Consider the following 25118-nt stretch of genomic DNA (forward strand, 5'->3'; position numbering starts at 1 on the left):
CTTTCTATGCTTGCACTTGAAAAGCATGCTTTAATACAATCTGCCTTTTATTGTAGACCTATTTGCAAGCGATGATTTAGACTCTTCGCAGAGCGTCATAGCATCACTGACAGTTCACTTGCTATTGACATGACTTGACTTGTGAAACGCTTGTGTCAAGCTTAAATGGAACACTGAATACAAGATTTGTCCCCATGTAACTTCGTTACTGGAATCCAGCTTGCGGCATGCTTGCGCGTTTTCCACTCAAGCTGGATGCAAGCTTACCCGACTTGCAATTCAAGCTCAAAGCAAGCGGTTTGCAAATTGTCTCTGCTACTAGGGTTGGCTAATAAAACCTAGTGAGAGAATAAATTAAAGGAATTACTACTTGTTAGAGAGGAACATGATAAGTGTTAATCTTTATTTGTTGGTGTGTTGTGACTTCTGATTTGGTTGAAAAACTTCATGATCAGTTGGTAACACTGCATAAGACGAGCATTGAGCACTATTTCTAACTACTGTTATAGGTGTATTGTGTACATACGTTATAACAACATTCGTTTCATTATTTATTGAATTATATTTTTTATAAAGAGAGATTTCTCGAAAGATAGTCTTTAATAGTTATTTCTAGAGCAATACATATAGGAGGCACCGTGGTGGTGGAAGTTACATAAGTAAGATAATAAATTTTTCGCTAGAAGGTAAGGGGAAAAGCTTCGTACAGTTTCAGAAAGTCGTATATAGGAAGGGAGTAGTACTATAAATAAGCTTTCTTCTTTCACCTTGCAACAATATTTTTTATTTAGCAATATGACTTTCGTCAAGAGCCACCTCTGACGAAGAGCAAATAACAGGTTGTAGGTACTTCAAATAGCTTCTTAAGTACCAGCAAACGTTTTGTAGAAAATGATACCAAAAATGCAAATTTTTGACTTCTACTTCTTCATCATCTTATTTCTTATTGACATGAGTTCGAAAGCAAACTTTTTTCTAATATCTAGCCAAAACTGTGCTTTAGGAAACTAGAGCAGATGAAAGTAAAAAAATATATTCAATTGATGAGCGAAGTCACAAGAAAAACCAGGTGAACAACGACTGTTTCAATAGTGATATACCAAACTATGGAATTGTAGCATAGATGACACTGGCGTAAGGTAAAATAATGACGCTACCAATTGAGACTATTGATTGAGAAAAAATATTTATTCTTCAATAAACTTAATTGTTTCAATATATTTGAAAACATACTTTAGGAAATCTAAAATGATAATAGTTTCACACTATGAAACAAAACTGACTTGTTATTTTGTGAAAAAAAAAATTAATTTCACACTGTGAGCCGGAACTGATTTGTTATTATGTGAAAACAGAACTAAGTTTTCTTCACATAATAACAAGTCAGTTTTGTTTCACAGTGTGAAACTATAGCAGACTTTCAAACTAAGCAAAATTGAATACTGAAACTGAAAGTAGTACAATAGAGCTATAAGCTGCAATAGAGGCATGACAAGATCAGAGATAGGGCCTGTTTCCCAGAAACTGAATTCAAATAGAGGACGATAATAAAATCAGACAAGACCTGTTTCTCAGAAACTGAGTTCAATTTTAAAAATAGCCATTACTCGTAGTGTTTTGCTCTATAGAGATCAATATTAAAACCAGAATTAATAGTAAAATTATACCACATCCGTTTTTCAGTAGAGAGATGATCTTTCCTTCAGATGTTTAATCCATTCCAGAAAACTACTTTGTTAATATCTATTACCATATTTCTTCTATAGCGATCAACGTTGAAATCCAATGATTGTTGTTAATACACTTCCAGTTTAAATTACGGGGAAAATGGAATGTATTTATGAAACATTGAAATAGATTTAAAAACCCGCTTCTCGCTATCTTTTAGTTTTTTTTTTTCTCCATGACGATAAATATTGAAAACGTAAATGTTTAATTTCTACCATTTCCGGTTTGAGTATAGTTTAACACAGGAGATGGAGCCCCCGAGAAATAGCTTCTCGGTGAGGTCAATATTGAAACCGCAAGTAGTAATTTCTACCGCTTTCAATTCTAGTAAACGGATGTGGATGAAGATGGTACGCGTATCTTTCCTTCAGATCCTGAATCCATTCTATAGGACCGTTTGATGCTACCTGTTATCAGTTTTATTCTATAGTCATCAACATTGCAACAGGACATCAGCATACGTTATTTTGGGCGATCGCTATAGAGCTAGTCTACCACATTTTAACTGTTTTATCAAACTTGGCTGTCAAAGACGCACCAGTACCGCGGAAATTTGAGACCTGTTGGATTGTCTGATATTGAAACTGACAGTCATCATGCAGTATCCGGGTCCCCAAGATCAGGACAACATCAATTTTCTCTTGCACTAGTAGAGCCACCATATACTGCCTTCAATCAAAATAGATGATCTCAACTTAGAGGATCCTATAAAACTAAAAAAAAAAAAAATGAATATTAAAAAAAGAAGCACTGTATTTGCTTGGGTTACTAATAGAGGGCTGTACGTGCGACGATCAGCTTCCTAATGTATGCAGTAGAAAACTGACTGTGAAAATTGAACACTAACCGTGGATTTTCTAGTAGCATCATTTAGTTGCTCGTGATGTTTTTTTCAGTTGTTCCTGCTACATCATCTAAAGAGATGCACTTTTAAACAAGACAACGCCTACTGCTCGTGTTATCCAACACACTCTTTACAGTTACAACTGAGATCATTCACTACGAGTAATCTAACTTCGTACATGAAAATTCCCCCTTGGACCCAGAGGGTAACTTCTTTGTTTACAGACTTAGTTCGTCATTCAGCATAATCTATTGATTTCCATAGGCATTTCAGAACGAACGAATGAAACAGACGGTTTTAGAGCTATAAACCTTGTAAACTGGTTCCTGTTTTTTTTTTTTTTTTTCGTCTGAATGGAAAGAGTATATTACGTCACACACCGCTTTAGACAAGGAGATGTGGAGGAGGGGGTGAGTTGGGTGAATACCGAAAGTAACTAGTCGATGAGAAGTGTATTTCGGAATGCATAAGCACACGGCGCAAGAGTTTGTTCTTAAGTTTAACTTAAATATTTTGTAACATTTTCTATGCTTCGAACTGTACCTGAACATCAATATTTGAATAATACTAACAGTTTTTGCTAGTTGGTTCTGAAAAAATGGTACGAAAACAATTACAGTTTTGAAATTAGATTCAAAAAGGAATTTGAAACCGATAAAGCACAAGCAAATTAACTTATGATTTAGCAAATATAAACTATATGACCATAGAAGTGACAAAACTGTATACAATTTCGTTTCGTATAGATTCAGCAAAATTAGGGAAATCAATCTTTCTATTTCAGAATCTTCGGCGATCAATATGATACTTGATCTGTTTTCTCCTTATTATCGTAGGCAAACGACTACTTTGACAAATCTCATTCTCCCATCTGTTCTACGTATCCAATAACTGGAGGTCATTCCGCGCAATGACAAAGGAGTTTGAAAATAACCAAATGTTTTTAAGGGTCAACTATATATTAACTAGTAATATTAACTAGTAAAGAAATGTAAATAGAAAGTATATTCAAAAGGGAAGTGGAAACGAAATCATTTCCCAAAGAAATTAGTGTAATGAAAATGTATACAACAATGAAAGACAAATATTTTCACAGAAGTCAAAAGTAAGAGTAGAAATTGGAGAAATGATAATTATATATATACTAGCAGCGTTCACCCCGCTTCGCTGCGGTCACCCCGGAACGCAATAAACTTTGTTACTTAGATAATTTTTACTTTTTCGCTTTCAAGTGATATGATAAAAACCATAGAAGATTGCAGTAAATCTTAACATTATATCGCCTGTCATTTATGTTAACCCGCCCCGCTTCGCTGCGGTCATCCCGGTGCTGGCATATTGTAAAAGTGTCTGTAAAAATAAGCAAATCAATTAAAAAATTTTAAACAGAAGATTCAAGCTATTTTCCGCTGTATATCGCCTGTCATTTATGTTAACCCGCCGAGTGACACGGTCATGCGGGTTGCATATAAATACGTTTATTTTTACCTATGATGAACTAATAACAAAGGATTTGTACGTTATGGACACTTGAATGGTCAATTATCTCAAGACACTGGTAATTAAAAATTAAAGTGATATGATAAAAACCATCTAGGGTCCAAATCCTAATAACCCCCCAAAAATGAAAGAAATTGGTTCAGCCGTATTAGCGTGATGAGCGGACAAAGGATTTTGTACGTTCTCTTTTATATATATAGATAAATGGAAGTGACTATGTTTGCCACTACCACTTCCATATCCAGTGTTAATTTTCATAGAGCGAAAACGGTAAGAGATAGCAGAAAATGATTTTTATACTATTTTATATCGGTCTCATGGTTTACGAGGTACGAAGTTACACATTTCTACTACTTCCGGTTTTTGTAGCGGAATCTACGTGAAGATGTTATCATTTCATGAAGTGCTGAATCGATTCCAAAGTTTCAAGGTTATGGGAAGTGTGTTAGATTTGACACGAAGGCAAGGAACGAATGACGATATGATTGATACGATGCAGAAGAAAAGTCAATGAAATCTTTGAGCTTTACGTCGCACGATTATGCCGTGTAGGCTAAAGAAGACGGTGATGATGGAAAATGAATGAAATGGTGGAATGAAGAAGTGGGAGGAAACTGGAAAACCCCGAGTAAACCAACACACACACGGTGTTTGTCCACCACAAAGTTCACTTGGCGCGAGCTGGGATCGGAACAGGGACTGCACGCATCTGAATATGCTACAGAGGTGAACGCTTTACCACTGACACACCGCGGTCGCAATATGGTGCAGGAGAGGAAGAACGGCAGTCCAATGCAATCGCTTAAACGAAGACCTTCGGAACTGAAAATACCAAGGACAACCTTACATTAAATCGAACGCAAGAAGGTGAAGGTGCGGTCCTACAAGTTAAAACTCATACATGATCTGACAGATAGGGACTGTGATGTGAGAATGGAATTTTATTAATTAATGCTTACCCGTTTAAAAGGTTGTTGCTGACTTTTTGTTTGGATTCTCATCTCAAATGAGGGAGATCAAGATTTATGTTTTGGGATAAGTGAACAAATACAACTGCCAAATTTGGGGGCTTTAAAATCCATCCAAAACTTTGAGATGCATATAGGGTATGAGGTAATCCTAATGTCAATGTGGGATGCTCGGTTTCAGTGGACCCTTCAACGGCGCATGGTGCACCGTAAATGGCAACACTTATGTAACTATGCTACAGACATTCATTGTTCCAGAACTTGAGAGGTTAGACATTTCCAATGGGTTTCATGTTCAGCAAGATAGAGTACCGTCATATTTTAGCTTTGACGATTGGTAGTTACTTAATGAACATTTCAGGAGAGATAGATTGATAAATTCATTCATTGATAGACATAGAAAGATAAGTTCTGCTCTACGTAGATCAATATTCAAACCGGGTGTAGTGGTGAATTTATATTACACCTGCATTTAGTAGAGTCAGGCATGAGACAAAATCTATTCTTGGAACATTAATCGATTGCAAAAAGCTGTTTGTTCACTATCTATTACCATTTCTGGTCTGTAATGACCAACTGTAAATAATTGGTTTCTACACAAGCACACACGTATATTTACATCCAGAAAGACACGATGAATTCTTTGAAAAAAAAAACTTATTGAAATGGTAATTGTATGTATTCGTTTGTGAAAAATATAAGTTTTATAAATTCCCATTTAAACCAAGTTAAAATTGGTGTATGTGCAAGTAAAATTTCACAAGTTATTTTGTTCTAATACTGCTTTTTAAAATTTGTTTGTAGTAAAAGAGATCTTATTTTCAACAAATACTAAACATTGTGCGTTCTTTGATTTTTAATTAAACTAGAGGTAAGGGTAAGGGTAAGGGGAACGCGGAAGGATGTCGTTCCTCCACTTCCAAAGAATATATATAGCGTCCGTCCACTTCGTAAATATTACAATGAGGAAGGATAAGCACGGGAACGGCGTGACGTCATTACCTTTTCAGTTCCACTTTTACCCCTGCATTAAACTTTTTTTTATTATTATTTTTTTTACTGTAATAGGGTTAGGGATTTGGTAGGTGGTACTTTATTCATCAATTTGTAATTCCAAAAGAATAAATGTTTTTGCAGTATGTCTCCTAACCCTAGCCATTAGAGGGTTACGCCCTCTCTTTGGCACAGTATTTACGACATTGACGGATTAAATCATGTAGGATGGTCTAAGAGTAGTTTTATAAACAAACAGTACTGAAAAATTACAATAAACAAAATATTAGATAATTGAATAAAGAGAAATGTGCATACAAAAAAAGCAACAAACATCTAAATGGTGCAGGTATTAACAAGAAAAAAAAAACTTTGGTATAGAAACATTGTGTAGTGCTTTTTATGAAATAAAGATGATGATGTAAAATGAAATGCAGTGCATACACGCCACAGTCACAAACACAGTGTTAGATATACGAATGCAGGTTAGTTCTTCTGTCTCGGGGCGACTCGAGACTGATGGAAACAAGGGGGCAGCCCAAGGTTAATATTGAAGTCAGACATTGTGCTACAATGGAAACAAATGAGGAAGATGATCGGGTATATGATATATATGAAATATGTCGTGTTCTTCGGCTGTAGGATGTGTGGTTTTTAGATATAACGTGAGAAGAATGTTTAACGCTGAATGTAAATATTTATACGGCGCGTCAGTTTCCGCATCAGCTTGTAGAGTATCGAGAAGTAATGGATGTGCGGCTGATAGGCGGGATAGTATGTATTTCAAACGAGGTCGGCAATATGTTGAATAAGGTGAGGGAAATTGATATGTTCATATGTCAGGAAGTTCGGATATGGTAACTTTATACGATATGCAAGTCGGATGGCATGGCGTTCCAATATCGATAAACGGTCGTAGAACTTTGTTGGAGCATTGCACCAAGCAATGTGACCAAACGTTAAGATAGGCCTAAGGAACATTTTATATGTATTTAGTAGCAATGGGGCGTTTAATCCCCAAGTAGTTCCAGTTAGCCGACGTAGCAGATTGAGCCGTATATTAGCCTTTTGTGATATTTTTTCAAGATGAACCTTCCAGCTGAGTTTTGTGTCGAACACAACCCCGAGATATGTTGCCGTAGATGTTGTTTGCAGAGAATGTTCATTAAGCGTGACTTTGAGGTTTCGCGGATTGCGATGAACCTTGGAGCGGCGTTTCGGAGGTAAAAAGACTAACGCTTGTGTTTTATCGCTATTGATAGTAAGTTTCCAGGTTTTACACCATTGCATAAATTCACTGAGAGTGGATTGTAATCTCATGCTAATCTGATGCATAGTTTTGCCAAGAGCCAGAAAGGCCGTGTCATCGGCATATTGAAATAAGTACACGTTTTGCATAGGTTTAGGTATATCAGAGGCATACAGTATATATAAGAGCGGACTGAGGGCAGAGCCCTGTGGAACGCCACAATACGGAAAAATGGGATGTGAGATGGCAGATCCTATGTATACATATCCTATTCGATTAGTTAAAAATGAATATATGAAACGTAAGTAGCAAATAGGGAGGTTTAGTTTCTGTAATTTTTGTATTAACCCATAATGCCACACTTTATCAAAAGCCTTTTCAAGGTCCATTAATACAAGGCAAGATGGAAAGGCCTTGTTATATTGGTTTGTTATTAGTGTAGACAGCCGAAGTAACTGGTCGTTAATGGAAAAACCTGGTCGAAAACCTGCTTGGTGTATGGGCAGTAAGTTATGTTCTTGAATATGTAAATGGAGCCGATGGACAAGAATTTTCTCAAACAGTTTACTGAACACTGTTGTCAGTTGTATAGGGCGATAAGAAGACACAGCGTGCGCTGGTTTATGAGGCTTAAGAAACATGAAAATCTTGGATACCTTCCAATCCATTGGGTAAAAGCCGGTGCGCAAAATGAAGTTGTAGAGAGCAACAAGTAGTGTAAGTAAAGTAGTGGAGCTTCTTTTAGGAGTCGATAGGAAACTTGATCGATGCCTGGTGCAGTGTTTCGTTTCTTACGAAGTGCGCGTTGAAGTTCTTGAGTACTGATTGGTGCTGTAAGAGGATGGTCGTTGTCTATGACGTGAGAGCTGGGATAGTACACAAATCTGTGCGGTTATGAGAAATATATGACATTGCAGGCGTAAAGACCGTTTGTAATTGTGTTGCGAATGCGTTAGCCTTATTTTGGTCGGTAAAAAAAGGGACATCATTGTCCAACAGCGGGTACGATAGTTTAGTGCTTTTTCCTGTGAATCTATGAAAGGTTTTCCAATACCGGTTAGGTGAGGCTTCATCGGTTAGTTTATTACATGCGCTGATCCAGTTGCGACGTTTATATGCTATGAGATAATTTGTAACAGTTCTTTGCCATTGTCTGTGTTGACGGAGACATTCTTGGTTGCCGGTTCGTTTATATTCTCGAAATTCTTGGCGTGATTTTTGTATTAGAGAAAGATATTGTGGAGGCAATTTTGGCTTAGATGGATAAATTTTCTCCACAGGAATAGCTTGTTGAGCACCAGTATGTAAAGCATCTGTGATGTGGTTTACAACATTGTACATTTCAGTTTCTGAAGTTGGTGGTTGAAAAGTGGAAACACGGTTATTTACGGTCTGTCAAAATAGAGGCCAATCAGCTTTATCATAACGGTGGATAAGTTGTGGTTCTAGCTTTTGTAAAGATGGCCGAGTCTTCTTGATGGTTAGTTTGATTGGGCAGTGATCGCTTCCAATCGTATCAAGAACCTTCAACTCGCAGTCATTTATAAGTGCGAGAGACGTAATCACTACATCCGGGGTTGTTTGGCTGGCTGGTCGAGTAGGACCAGGGAGATTATGAATGTGAAGTTGTAGTGTAGTTGAAACTAAGTCTATAAACCGTTGTTTCTCCCTTGCACTTCTGCTATGATGCATTAAACTAAATGGTTTTAGAAAATATATTATTTAGCAACATAACCAATATTTGATTGCGTCCGAAACCCATTAATCAGAACAGTTGGAGCTTTAGTGCAATAAAAAAAAGTGTTCTATTTAAAATGAGTGCCATTTTATTACCAATTTGTAATTTGTAATAATTTCTTTTTTGTTTTTCAGTTACAAGATCCTGTGGTAAAGTGAGTGCTGCCATCTCTTTAACATGGTGGTTACTAACAACCGGATTTTATTTGGCTATATCCTGAAGATAGTCATTGTAGCCATAAAGAAGAAGGAAGATATAAAAAATGAGAAAACCGAAATTACACACGAAGCATTAAAAACACAGAGTAAGAAACAAACTACTACTAATAATAACGGATTAAGAAGGACAATCACATTTTTTTCCAGAATGAAAGAAGATATATTTAAGAAAAACTAGTGGTGTCTCCATCTAGTGAAGAAGTAAAAATAAATGAGATTGAAGGAGAAACATTTCTTTTTTTATGTGCCTGTTACATCTGTAAATTGAACTAATATACTACAAGTTTTCAAGTTGTCAAATATAAATATATATATATATATAAATATAAATAAATAAATAAATTCATATTAAGAGAGTGAAAAAAAAGAAAACAAAATCACACACGCTAATTAATTCCCCCATTCAAGTACTGTTAAGTTTAATGTAGAATGTGTTTGCAAAGTTTTGAAGAAGAAAAAAAGAACAAAAAAGTGACTCTACGTACACTGACAGTTATAAAACAATAAATAATCGATTATAATCACAGAATAATAAATGAAAGAAGAGGAAGAAACGATATGAGATAATATAAAAACAGTTTTTAACTTCTTGAGTCTCACATTTCTGTATCTATACTGAGAAAAATAAAAGACCTACTAGGGATATGAGATAAATTTAATTTTAAATTTTGTCTGTTACGAAAACATTTATGTATGATTTGTTTTGTATGTTGATCCCAACATCTTTTTAAACCCTGTTTTCCATAAGAAGAATATATATACACTCAAAATTTTATATTATTTAACATATTATGTACATTTGTTAGTGACTTCTGCCTATCTCACTATGGGGTTAACTTCCAAAGTTGGTTGTTCGTTTATTTTATTTTTAAGTAAAATATTCAAAATTTACCGGTAAGAAATGGATAATTTGCTCGTTTGTGTGCTTGATAATATGTTTATGAGAGCGGAAGTTGTTTATTCTTATTTTTTATTATTAAAATCGGTTATGAACATGGAACTATTTGGCAAGCGGAAAGAACTACTTCGCGCACATGGCAGTTAATATTCTTACGCACAAACGAGAAATTACACTCTATTAATTTTAACAAAATGGGTCTGAACTTCCGTAACCCTAAGCTAACCCGGTCCAACCCTACTCTGCTTATTCCTACCTTGCTTCACTCTATCATACCCTACTCTATTATACCTTTTTAAAACGGTCCTAAAATTGATATTTTTCAAATTTTCGTAGCTGTTATTATGTTTTTTATTTTGTCTAAAAACAAGCGAACGACCAACTTAGGAATAAATGCCTCACTATGTATCTAACAGAACAAAAATAAAGAATTCATCTGGGATTTTGTTGATATCCAAACAGTTATATTTTAAAAAGAATACACTCTATGTCAATTCTTTATAAAACTTGCTACAATGTTGATTACAAAAGTCAATGAAAATATATGATGATATTGATGAAGCAAAAGTCACAAATACACACACAACAAAAATACAAACCACATTTACACATACACACACATACACACATTTTCAGTATGTTTGTTTGTGTGAAAGTATATAAATATACATTTAAATACATATATACATTGTTATGAGTGAATAAAAGTTCCGAAGAAGAAAAACTGTGTGTAAATAAAATAATATAGAGAGAAACAATTGTGTGATTTATGATTCGTCGCTTGAGTATACTGCAGAAGTTTCAAAAAAGAAAACAAACAAAAGGATGTAATAAATTGTTCACTATTTCTTATAAATTACGTCTATTGTTTTACCATGAATGGCATATATATATATATTATAAATAAGGGACATAATTAATTATCATTTAATTTCCTAGAAAGTACGAGGGTGTGTGCGTTTATAAAAGTTTTAATTTTTTCGTTTTCTTCTTATTCATGTATTATACTAGAGCTTATCATTAATATGTAAAAAAAAATGACAAAGCAAAAGATTATGTTAATATTGTAATTAAGTAATGTTAATTGCAAAATAAAAAGTGATCTGCAATTTTACATAAAAAAATAAATACATTAATAATGAATTAAGTGTTACCCAAGTGTGTCCTTGTTTTTTGTTGTTGTTGTTGAAAACTGAAGGATCCTCGTATATACAGTTATAAGTATTTCCTTACTATCTTGTGTTTCTCCTCTCCATCTCTCTCTCTCTCTCTCTCTCTCTCTCTTTCTCTCTCTCTCTCTGCCTTACAGAATCATTTATCAAGTGTCGAGAAAAATATTTCCAATTCAAGTTACTCGTTTGTTTCGCGTACCGATTCTATTATATAGGTCTATATACTGTATATAGCTGTCCACGGACCACAGAACACTATTCTACCAGTCAAAATAAAGCGAAAAAATATATAATTATATAGCTTTCGAGCTCTCGTCTGGAGACGCAAATTGCACTATGTGGTAATGTCACAGATGTAGAACCATAGAGTATATCTACCGATCCATCAGATAGTTACCTCTATTCTTTCCAGTTGGCAGTTGAAGTCGACAGCTGTTGAAACTAGCAACGTTTATTAGCGTAACAATCGATGTTACTGTTTGATGGATTCGTAGAGCAATACTAATTGCTCCAAGTTAATCTGTGACCTTGCCACATAGTAACATTTTAATTCCCTATACCGGTTCAAGAAGGTCCCGGAGAATATACCATTATATAGAACTTTGGCTGCATTTTAGCCTGAAGTATAGCGCGCTCTGTTGCACGGAAGCCATTTTTAGAACACTATAACTAATCCTTCCACATATATGCATACATTTCTTTTATAAGTTATCGGTTTTTAAGTCATATTCATCTGAAAATAACAAAGGAATTTAAGAACAAATGAACCAGACAGCTGTTATAGGAAGAGATCAGAAGGAAGCAAGAATAAGTAAAAGAGTAAGGGAAGGATGTGGACTTTCACCTCTCCTGTTCAACGTCTATTTGGAAGAAGCTGTGAAAGAATTGTTTGATAAAAACGAGAAAGGAGTAAAAGTAAATGGCCGGGTTTTCAGCATAATAAGATTTGCCGATGACATAGCACTGATAGCGGAGAATGCAAAGGACTTGCAGGAAACACTTTCAAACTTGAACGATCAACTGGAAAAATCATACAAATTGAAGAGAATTAAGAAATAAATCTAAGTGATAAACTGCACAAGAACAGGACAAAAAGGGTCAAACGTGTGGTTAGATGGAGAGAAATCCGAAGATGTTAAGATGCTCCCCTATTTAGGAAGTTTAATATTCCCTGACGGAAGAAGTGAAAAAGACGTAAGTTCAAGAACAATGCAGGCTGAACAAGCATTCAATAGGAAAAGAGTACTGCTAACAGCAAGGAACGTGTCGTTGGACGTTCGAAAAAAAATTATTAAGACCCTGGTATGGAGCGTGGCGCTTCACGGGTCAGAATCATGGACATTGAGGAAAGTTGAAATATCCAAGCTGAAAACATTTAAAATGTGGTGATGGCGCAGAATACTGCGTATATCATGGACCGAAAGGAAAAGGAATGAAGACGTACTAAGGGAAGCTAATTAAGGACGAAAGATCATGAAGATAATACGAAAGGAGAAGAAACAGGATGCTTGATCATTTTATTCGGCACTCCGATTGGATCATCGTGCTGATAGAGGGAAAGGTAGAAGGAAAACCAGGAAGAGGAAAACCAAGAACAGAACATTTAGATGCAGTTACGAAGAAGAGACCTTACCAAAGTATAAAACAGCTCTCTCTCAAGTGAGAGAAAAGTTTTAAAATTTCCATGTTGCCCACCAATCTATGATTGAGCTGAGAAAGAAGAAGAAGATATAAGAAGCGTTATACTCAAATGATTCTTTCAAATGCTAATGGTTTGCATTTTCTAGATTTTCATTTTACTATACTATACGAAATTCAGATACACTACTATAATTTTATATTATGTTGAAAACAAATATTTTAGAAACCTTACGGCCAACTAAAGAAAATTTTATTCCAAATTTGTAAGTTGAATATGCATATTTTAGGAGTATCTGTTATTATTAAAAGTATTTGTGTCACCGTTAGAAGAACTTCGTCTTACTAGTCTAATAGTGAAAAAATTGATACGGATATACAGTACTTGGGTATCAGTTTCACCTTAATAGATGGCATCCTTCTCGTTTCTTTTAAGTTTAACGTCCGTGCAACAGTAATGCCAACCTATGGGGAATTTCCTATTTCGTGAATTTTTTTTTTTGATAGTTCCTATTAATTGTTCGGAATGGGAATTTTCGTCGAGATTAACTACGTAAGTGAGATTTTTTACTATATGTATAATTAACGTAAAAGAATCCCTACGAAAAAGAAGCAAACATAATAAGTCATCAATAAGCATGTCGGTGTTGTCAACTTTAGTCTGAAGTTTTTTCTTTGTTATCGACAAAAATCTTGCTAGTGAAGAGTGACTTAATGATATATGATTCTTAAAAATCAAGTACCAAGAAACGAAATTTTCTTGCTCTGGTATTGGAAGAAAGAAGAAAATAAAACAATGAACGAATAAAAGAAAGAATGTAAAAATATCAAACCAGAATCAATTATTTCCAAACGTTCCACGTGAAATATATGGACGACATGCTTTTCTAGTATAATTTGGCTCAGTATAAGGTGATGATACGAGGGTTTCATGGAGTACTGCATTTATGATGACATAACATAATATACTTGTTCTAGTTTAAGGAAGTTAGTTAGACTATTCATGAACTATTCACATAAAAGATCGAAATGTATTGATAATTCATCCTACAATTGAAAAAGTAACACTTACTTTTATTACTTAATAAAGATACTTAAGTTTTATTTCTATATATTATTATTATTATTATTATTATTATTATTATTATTATTATTATTATTATTATTATTATTATTATTATTATTATTATATAACAATAATAGTACAACATGGAAAATTCAGATGGAAAATAGGATTTTTCGCCTCCTGAGATGGGATTTTATAGCGTTACAATTTGACACCACTGACCTCTGACTATGAACTGAGGCTAAGAAAGATTATGATGATGATGAGACGGATGATAATGATAGGAGCTGGGATCGAATCAGGGCCCTCCATCAGTCAAAGGTGATCGCTTTACCTCTCAGCCACTGTAGCCCTATGTGGTTGCCATACAGCACCAAATTTTGGGTTTAAAATAAAAGTTCGTTTTTTTCTCTAAAACTGCATTACTCAGCCATACCATTTTCTTCATTTGTATTTGGTCTATCCATCTGTATATGTCTCACTTTTAGACAAATCCACCCTGTTAAACTGTAAAATAATATTTTGTAAAGTTTATGTTAATTGGATTCTCCTTTGGTGATTTTGCACTACAGAGTACACTATGTGATATTAGGTTCAAATTATGCTCAAAATTCTGATAACTTAAGAACAAAACATACTATGAAATCAATTATCCTATTCATAAGAAAAACAGGTACATTTTTATAAAATGGAATAATGAGACCACAACGCTGCAATCCCCTCCAAGCAAAAGACAGAAAGAAAGAGAGAAAAGAAAAAATTATATCAAGATAGCTATCTTTGAGTCTGCACAAAAACAAAACCAAACTTTTCCCCCCAAAGATTTGCAGATGATTATTATTCAAGGGAAGATCAGATTCGTCTTCTTTCTGGCTTTTGGTGACAAATTATAAGTAACTAACTCTTTCTAAGGGAATTTAACACATTGATAATATACACTTGCAAGTTCTCCGACTGAGAAGCTAAGGAGGAATGAGTAGAAATGCATAGTAGGAGGGTATGCCATGTTTCGAGCTTGTTGGTTATATTAAACAAGGGACATAGAAACAAAACGAAATAGGTTTAGTTGCTTGTAGACATCCACAGTAGGTTAATCATATGCTACTTCCCCATACAATGTATCCCTGCTCTAAAACGTTGTTTATATCCACTCTTATTCATATTAATCCCCAACTGATTCCACTCATGTGTTCATTAATTCCGTCATCTTATCCCATCAAGCGAATCCACTAACTCAATCCGTCAACTACATTGAGTGAATTTATTTTTTATATTCCCCTGAGTGAATCTGTCCTTTGATTCCGCCAAAGTCAATCTTATCCCTTTTAGAGATTCGATTCTTCATTCCACTGTAGAATTCCTTCTTTTGGAACGAATCGTACCGGAATTACCATTTTACTAGCCCGTAATTCCATGTATACTGAAACTATCAATTATGGTGTTCACATTTCGATTGATTAATTGTCATATTTTCTTAATTTTTTTTTTCAACCTCGTGTCCTTCAAAGTGTAAACAGGAAATAAATATTTGTTTCTTTGTCAATACTTCCAAAAAAAAAAAATAGTTTAAAACTTTCATAATTAAAACAAAAGACTCTTTCTCCGAATAAGTAACAAAGGAACTTTCCAATCATCGCCTACATTCAGTCACATGAACAATGACGCAAGAAAAACAGTAGAAACACACGTGAAATGATACAAGCAATTCAATAATTAACAAATTCACGAAGTTGCAGCAGTTTCTTTTTTAACTTGTTAGATCACAGTTCATTGGGAACGATAATGAAAAGAAAAGCGATACCAGAACACTACACGTTTTATTAAGATTTATTTATCAATTACTACTTTTACCAAAAAATAAATAAATAAATAAATAAATAAATAAAAATTGAAAATAACAGTTACGAGTGTGCACTTTTGGGCATGTGATTACGGAAAGGAAGAAGGGGGTCCAGACTTGAAACGATTTCCTGGCCCTCCCAGGTGGAATTCGTCTGTCGAGTTGTAGTACCCCTTTTCTGAATAGAAAGAATAATAAATATAAAACAAAAAATGCGCCTCTTTTTTCCTGTAGGAACAGAATTTTCGAAAACGCAACAACACATACTCGCCTATATTTGATTATGAGTTTATATATCGAATTCCATATTCCCAACTTCCGTTATTATTCGAATGTTTGAAAAGGCTGAAACACGTTTTCGAATTGTTTCAATTAGGATTTTATATACCGGATTTCATACTTTCAGCTTGAAGGAATTCTTACATTGAGTTCTTATGTATTATATATAGAATCAGAAATTTGAAAATTTTAGATTACGGTGTTTGAAGCGGAATTGTCGAAATCATGATTTTTAATTAAGAGTTTCAATACCGAGTTCCACACATCTAACTTGAGTGAGTCATCACATTTTGACAGTTTCGCAATAAAAAGTTGAAATTAGTAACATTTCCCCCTTTTACCCATTTAAGTTACGTGTTTCAAAAATAATTTCTTACGTCTTTTTTTACGGCAAAAAGAACCTTCTGTCCAAATTTTATGTTTCTGTATCTTTAGTAGTATGGCCTTAATGTTGTTGACAGAGTCACATTTACTCCATATAACAGATTGTAGTAACACTGTAGTAACATTGTAGTAATTAAGAATTTTCCAAATTCATAACTAGTAGAATACAATACTGATCAATGCCATTGCTAGATACACACCTAATAATTGCCATTACGAATCTCCTTTAGCCTAGCCGGCATATCCGTGGGACGTAAAACTAAAAAAAAAAAATTCTCATTTTGCCGTTACGAAGCACGCTTGTACACAATACATATACGTACTCCCAGCATTGTGGACGTCACAGGTTGAAGTGTGGGCCATATTGTCACCCAGAGTACTTCATGGGTTCTTGCGATACATTCTTTCAGTACACAGTCATGAGGGGAATTAAAGGAGAAACAGGTAATAAAGAAATTACTTTTAGTTTTCTTTAGTTTCACAGTGCTGAAATACTGACAATGTAATACTTAATAAAATTCATTTACGCTACAGTCCAAGAAAGGGTATGGCAGTCAAATGGCTGATATTCGATTGGGCGATGCTTGGCCATTGGCCAACGCATCAGTTCCCAGCCGTCATTATTTCTAGCTCTTTGGATCGGAGTTCGCTACCTCTTAATTAAGGCATCTTCCCAATTGCCTCATGATGCTGGGTCAATACCGGAAAATTTTCGTGCTCCCACCGAGAATATAACCAGTAATCATGTACATCGAGTTTGCGCAAGCTAACAATTCCGTTAAACAGGAGCTAATTTTAATAATAATAATAATAATAATAATAATAATAATAATAATAAAATTTGAACACCCAGTCTCTTTTTTAATACTATCTATTCGCACCCGCATATGGTAAATCTTGATGCGCATGAAACGAATAAAAGTTTTAAAAGACGAAGAAGACAGCATTTTTTTCTAATGCTCTGTAATCCTGTGTAAGATTAAAATGTTTTTTTTTCTCATCCTTCTTTTTTTTTTTTTTTTTTTTTTTTGTACCTGTCAGTACAATACGCATATATGAAAGCAGAATCCATTTCGGTATCTCTATACTAAAGTTGAGAGAGCTTGAGCAAAATTAGCCTCCTGACTATGACGGTATGTCACTGATTCATTAATCATCAACTTTATTGCCCTCATTTATCTGACTGGGTGCACACAATTGCGATTTTATTACTATACTGTTCTGGCACATACTTAGGAAGTAAAATATACTTAGGGGGTGGATTCGAAATTCAACATGACCCTAATTAATATTTAAATTTGTAAAATCACCCATGAAATTGTATTAAATTTATAATAAAAGTCGGGATTGTAAGGTGTGGATACCCAGGACCTACCCCTGCGTACGTCCCTGATACTATTGCATATTTTTCTAACAGTAGCTAAGTGTCAAAAATATTTTTTCTATTTTTCCTTTTTTAATATTTTTTTCACTGATATAAAGTCACAAATGGACTTCCTAAAATATTTTTTCTGCTCTTACGAATAGTTTATTGACAGTTTGACACGAATCTTGCAACCTGTGATTTTATTGTCATTTTGCACAATGTAAATGAACATGTTTTAAGTTTAAATAATAATAATAATAATAATAATAATAATAATAATAATAATAATAATAATAATAATAATAATAATAATAATAATCTTTATTTTAGTGCCGCGAACAGCTTTTGGCAAAAATACAGCACTTGGTATCAGAGTATGCGATGGAATAATAATACTACTAAAAATAAATAATAAGAAAGAAAACAATAAAAAGAAGGGTACTAATATAAAACACAATGTAGCTAAAAGTCAGCTAACCAGAAATAATTCCTTGTCAACGCAGTAAAACTTATCAAGTTTTCCATCCATCTAAAACAACAAGAAGCTAAGAACAGCAGTCATAAAATTACATTTGGCTTAATGTTTCTAAACGTCATTGATTAAAAACTATCAGTCGGATCACATAAAACTTTCACATTGTTTGATACAATAAGTCTAAAATGAGCTTAAAGAATATGTCAATCTTTTTAAAATTTCACATTTCCAATTCAGTGGAACTAAAATCATGGTATTTCTTATGCTATGATTTGGTACTTTAAAACCTATGTTTTATATTCACTGATATAAATGTTATCTAGTATTTTTTGCATGCATACTCTGTCGAAATTTTTTCATCTATTCATAAGGCTTTCTAAACCCCAATAATCAGTCCAATATTCATAACTATGTGAGTAATAGCTCATTTTCATTTTAAAACATAGAAGTCGAATAAAACATTTTTGCACAGATTCAATCTTGTTTGTCAAAGTTTTAGAAATGCTGTTCCAAATTACCGAACCAAATTCTAATGTTGGTCTTACAAGTAATTTATATAGAAATACATACGTTTTATCTCTTTGAAATACAGGCCACTGTTTAAAAATAAAATCTATTATCCTTCTAGCACCTTGTACAATACAATTTATATGATTAGAAAACTTTAACTCACTGTCAAATGTAATTCCTAGGTCTTTAATAATGTTTACTTTCTCAATTTGTACACCATTGATCTCATATTTTCTGACATAATATTGAGTTTTATTGGTGTATGTCATAATTTGTTTTTCTTATCATTAATTTCTAGAAAATTATTTCTACACCACGTGTTTACTGCATTTAAGTCTTGTTGCAGTAAATAATTATCGAACTCATTGTTGACTAATCTGAACAACTTCATATCGTCAGCATATAGGAGAATTTTAGAGTATTTTATTTTTTCTGTCAGGTCATTTAAAAATAAAGAAAATAAGAGAGGGCTCAAGGGCGACCCTTGTGTATTGCGCTCTTTACATAGCCTACTAGAATGTACAGGTCCGATTTTAACTTCGTAAGTTCTGTTTGACAGATAGCTTTCAAACCAGCGAATGTACAAAGGTGACAAACCAATATTTGATAACTTGCTAATGAGATACTTATGACTGACAGAGTCAAAAGCTTTTGATATATCTATGTATATTACATCGACTTGCAATTTATTTTTCAGTGCGTTATAGGTAAAGTCTGTAAAGTGAATTAGATTTGTTACAATTGACTTGCCCTTATAAAAACCATGTTGAGATTCATTTAATATATTTCTTACATAAAAAAATGTGTTTATGGACAATTAGTTCAAATATCTTCGAGAATGCATTGACAAGAGTTATTGGCCTGTAGTTGCTTGCAATCTGTCTATCACCTGATTTATACACCGGAACAACATATACTTGCTTCCACATTGAAGGATATACACCTGTACGTAATGAAACGTTAAATATATTTGCCAAACTAGTTGAAAGTTCAGTTGCACAAGCTTTTATTACATAATAAGGAATATTATCTGGACCTGGAGTAGTGTTCGGTTTAATTAGTTTAATTGCTTCCATTACATCTAAATCAGTAACGGTAGGAATTCCGATTAGAGCACTATTACTAACGATATTCTCAGGCAATACCTCTTGGCCTACTTCTAAGTTAAAAGCTTCATAAAATACACTCTTAAATGCCTCAGCAATTTCGACAGTGTCTTGAATTAGCATACCATTACAATTTATTTGCTTCGGTACTTGTTCACAGACTTTTTAAAAACGTTCCAATAATATGAGCTGTTCTTATAAACACTATTTTCTAAACCTGAATAATAAGATTTTCTTGCTTCAATGTATTTCTTTTTTACAAGTTTCCTTAGGTCTGAACATCTCTGATATCATACGTCATCATTTGTTCTTCTGGCTTTAACAAAATATTTAGTTTTTTTTGTTTGTTTATTAGTGCTTTCAATTCTCGCGTCATCCATGGATCCTTATATTTTTGTTTACAACCAATTGACTTATTAGATACATGCTCATTAAATACAGAATAAATTAAATTATATAAAGTCAGTGGTTTCATTGACACTGTTACTGCAATTATTTATTAAGTCAATTTCTCTAATGCCCTTGTAAATACCTAGGAAATATGCTTGTTTGAAATTATATGTATCGTACTGAGGAATGGGACAATATTTGCCACTATCTATAAGTTTCCACTCAAACATGAATGGGGGATAAAAGCGATCGACTTTAGTCAATGGTGGGATGTCAAAATACATAGAACTGTTATCCAAATTTGTTAGCAACAAATCTAATACTCTTCCCGGATTACTATGGTCATATGACTTATTTTTTTGGTTTAAATTTAAAATATTGCTTAATTCAAATATTTTTTCTGCTTTTTTCTTCGAATAATAATTATCAGTTGTTATGTTACCTGAAATCCAATCTATGCCTCCTGCGTTAAAATCTCCTAATATAATTACATTAAAATCTTTCGTCAATACAAAAGAACATAGCCAATCACAGTAGTTACTAAAATCTTGAAGTAACATGTCAGGAGGGAAATAAACTAAACATAAAATCAATGGGGTACTGTCAGGAATTAAAATTTTTGCTATAATAATGTCTAAGGATTCGTCAGGGGGATTAAGGATTTCATAAGAATATTCATTTTTTATTAAGAGTAAACACCCTCCACCTTTAGACTTATTTGTGAGGGTTAGATTTCTATCTTTTCGTATCACACTGTAATTTCTAGAGATTTGAGAAAGGTAACAGTTTTCCTTTTTATACCACGTTTCTGTTATACAATAAAAATCATAGTTCTCACAGTTTATTTCATCTGAAAATTCTTTTTCTTTTGTGTTCAAACCATTAGAATTTTGATAGTATAGTTGTAAATATCTCGTATGCATTGATTATGTATTAGTTACCTGTTGTTGCTCTTTTCCATTCCGATCGCTTGCCGACGTGGGTACCACTATTTCATCCTTCAAACGTCCCGTGCACCTTGTAAACAATACTCCTTCAGGCCACATGTCTGAATTGCACACAGTATCAAAATGTTTTGCATGTACACTAACGTAACGTAAAAGGATGAATAACTGTTGTGTTTTGTTTTTAATTTGGCACACTTTACAACCTCAATGTTTGCACTATCTTTAATAAATGCACTAAGCTCATCACACGAAACACTAGGATCAAGTCGAGTCACAAACACTGCGGATACACGAGGTGGTTTTATGTTTACCTTTAGTTTATCACTAGCACTCCTTCCCTGCATTAGATTTGAGTTTCTTATAGGTTCGCGTGATTCATGATTTGTTACGATTCCTGGCTGTTTTGCTGGATTAATACGCCTGGAGCGTTGGCTTACAACCTTCCAGTCACTATTGTTTACATTTTTTGCAACTCGCTCATATGGCATGTCGTTCGCTTCATTGACCTTGACATTGTTTTCATTCGAGCACCCTTGCACTATAACACGGTCAGGTGTGGATGGACTATTTACAACTTCTGCAAATGTCTTAACTCTGTTCTCACTACTTGCTTTCACTAATTCGTTTAATTTGATGTTTTCTTCCTTTACAGAAATTAATTCAGCTTTCAATGCCTCATACTTGTCACTTATTTCCTGTAATATAGATATTACATGGTCTAACTTTTCATTCACTACACTACAGCATGAAACACCTTTTGAGTTGTTATTTGAACAAATAGTATTTGAGGATTTGTTTTCCTCGTGTTCTAAAACTTCATCATCACTAGAATCACCACCATAATTGTCTATTTGATCAGTGTCTATGGAACTTACGTGCTTCCTCAATGTAGGAGTAACTGCCGTGTTGTCGTCTCGTTGCCTTATGCAGTTTTGACATTTATATGTTGAAATGCCTTTTTCCGAATACATTTCGAATTCAACACGTCCAAATTTGAGACAGTTCTTTACATGATATCTATTGTTGCATAGACAACATGCTAGAATTAATTGTTTTCCAAAAAGTGGCTTACGACACAGACCACACGTGTCGTTAGTTGGCGCCAATGATAATGATATAATAATAATAATAATAATAATAATAATAATAATAATTTATAATAATAATAATAATAATAATAATAATAATAATAATAATAATAATAATAATGTGTAGTCTATATTGGCGATATATGCAGGCCTGTATCCACGGGGTGTCTAGGTGGGGCCGGGCCCCCCCATAATTTTTGTTGGCCCCCTTTAAAATTTTCATGGTAGGCTTGCAAATGAACTATAATATAGTCATGGACTATAGTCATGGTTGGATGCCCCCCTAACTTCTACCGGCCCCCCTAAATTTTTGGGCTGGCTACCAGGCTGGATATAGGCCTATTAATGCTATTTCACTAATGAATTTCACCTTTCGATTCGCTATTATTACTTGAAACTCATTCTCTCTGATACAAACACCGTGCTCGCGGGTTTTCTCGAGGTTCTCCCGTTTCCTCCCACTTTCTTCATTCCACCATTTCACTCATCTCTCATCATCACCGTCTCCTTTAGCCTAACCGGCATAACCGTGGGACGTAAGATTTCATTTCATTTTTTTCTTCTCTCTGCGAAAGTCATGAACCCTCCCAAGAAAAACTTGCTCGGTACATACTTGCATTTTTCTATTCACTATATTATGAAAATTGTTAGCCTAAATACTTCTTAAATTTGAAGCGTCATTGAAAGTAGATGGTGCATGAGGAAACATTTATTTTCTATTAAAATGTATTATTGCATGTTTTAGAAACATTTTTTCTCATGTAGAAGTAATTTACAGCACAATTGAGGCCTTTCTCCAGAAAATTATGTAATGTGTAGAAAAATATTCAAATATCGATCAACGGCATTTAAATATACGATAAAAGTTCTGAACGTTTCCGGTTTTAAGCTAATATGACTCATCACTGTTTATTGCAGTGTTGCCACAGTCCTAGGTCTGGAGTGGACTCAAAAATAGTACCAAATTGAAACAAAAGGCTGAATTCATCATTATTTTATACAAGTGTAATACATGGCTCTATAACACGAAGCTAAAAGAGGTGATATTCTAGAACTTCCCTCCCCCCTCTTCCAAGAGTCCAAATCAAGAAAGTGCTCTTTTCAAAAATTATTCTTTAGAAACATCCAAACAGGAAGACCCCGAAAAACCGTGATGTAGAATCTTTGCAACGACACATATGCCAAAATTAGCCAGGTAACTGTTATAAAATTTACATTTAAACTGCTCCCCTGTAAAATGTACTTTTCCCAACGTAGCCGGTTATTCACTGGAACCAGCCAATATCTGTATGATTTCTCCACAGCAGTGTCAGAAAGTATGCCAGAACCATTCAATGTGGTCGTTCTGAACAATTATACGGGTACTCAGAGCAGTGACAGCATTTAAGTCATACGCATGTGCCATTTCTGGATAGAATAGTGGCAAGAGGTGAAAAATAGGTCATCTACTATAACATTACACTAAAACTTCAGTGCGTACTGAAGATGGGCAGGAACTGTGCCAAAAAAAAAAGCATCCATCCCTGCAAAGTCATATGGTGCAATATCCGAGTTCTTGTCATGAAACCAGACAATCAATGCAGATGTCTACTGTAAGCAGCTTGAAGACCTTCGAGAAACGTCCTGCTCTGATTAATCTTAACAGTGTGCTCATTCATAGTGCACAGCAAGAGGACCTGTAAGATCGAGGAATGTGACTGGAAGAAAATTCTTAATCTGACGTTTTTACCCGATCTTGCAGCAACAGACCAACTGATCTCGCAGCCAGTGTTTCTTTCAGAAACAATGTTCCGGGGGGGGGGGGCATTCTCAGAGCTCCGGAGGGCACTACTGAAACTATGCTATTTATTATTATATTATAGACATATTATTTTGATCTGCTCCGGGGTTGCACTTTTAGAGGTCTGGAAAAAACACTGCTCGCAGACTGCAAACCCACCTTTCCGCGAAAAGATTGCAAGATGAGGATGCTGTGCGACGAAGAGTGACTCAGTTCTTTGACAACAAAACTGGTGACTGTTGGTAACGAGATGTTCAACAACTGATTAACAGGTGGCAGAGTATTGTGGAGTCTAATAGTCTAACTTCCTAATAGACTAACCACTTTGTACAAGTTTGAGACATTACGCCAGTAGCAGTATTATTTCAGGTATTTAATTTTCTGAGCTACTGAGTACAGTATAGCACTCAAATATTAACAATGACAATGAAATATTTTATTGTATGCATTATGTTGAACTGCATTAGTATATTAAAAGACCTAACCAAAAGACAATTGCAAACTTCTATAACTGATGGCTGTCCCAGATATTGTTTTACGTTACTACTCGAAATGCCTGACAGTAGTTCTTATTTCCAAGTCCTTAAATATATATTAAAATAATTACGCATACTTTAAAACAAGTATTTAAGTCATGTTTAAAAACTGATGCAAATGATGTCAAGCATTTCTATGACGGATTTGCATAGTTTCACATAGAATATCACATTTATTCATGTTTTAACTTATTGTTCACCATGAAATCACAGATAACGTACGTTGTCAGAATAGCACCATCTGCACAGCTCCCGATATACGCAGATGTATAAAGGTCTGTTCTCCCTGTGCTTGAGCGTGCAGTCTTGCGCTACCATTTGTACCATTTGTTGGCTGCTACAGAAGTAATTTCGAAAATTTTTGATATCACCTCGTATATATATATATATATATATATATATATA

At 34.2% G+C, this 25118-nt stretch overlaps 1 protein-coding gene and 1 long non-coding RNA gene across 3 annotated transcripts in view; one reads left to right on the forward strand and one right to left on the reverse strand.

Moving 5' to 3' along the window:
• Nucleotides 1–11289, forward strand: part of LOC145690296 (uncharacterized) — a 972285-nt gene extending 960996 nt beyond the window's left edge. Inside the window, exon 6 of the mRNA XM_081765071.1 lies at nt 9155–11289. Within this exon, the coding sequence (XP_081621197.1) occupies nt 9155–9240 (86 nt within the window). The 3' untranslated portion in view covers nt 9241–11289. The remainder of the gene's footprint in view (nt 1–9154) is intronic.
• Nucleotides 1–21625, reverse strand: part of LOC145690297 (uncharacterized) — a 30808-nt gene extending 9183 nt beyond the window's left edge. For both annotated transcript variants that reach the window (XR_014132190.1, XR_014132191.1), the window contains exon 1: nt 21304–21625. This is a non-coding gene — a long non-coding RNA (uncharacterized LOC145690297). The remainder of the gene's footprint in view (nt 1–21303) is intronic.
• Between the last annotated feature and the right edge of the window lie 3493 nt (nt 21626–25118).

This window comes from Thermobia domestica, chromosome 7 (assembly GCF_964235325.1).
Source record: "Thermobia domestica chromosome 7, izTheDome1.hap1.1, whole genome shotgun sequence".
Taxonomy (NCBI): domain Eukaryota; kingdom Metazoa; phylum Arthropoda; class Insecta; order Zygentoma; family Lepismatidae; genus Thermobia; species Thermobia domestica.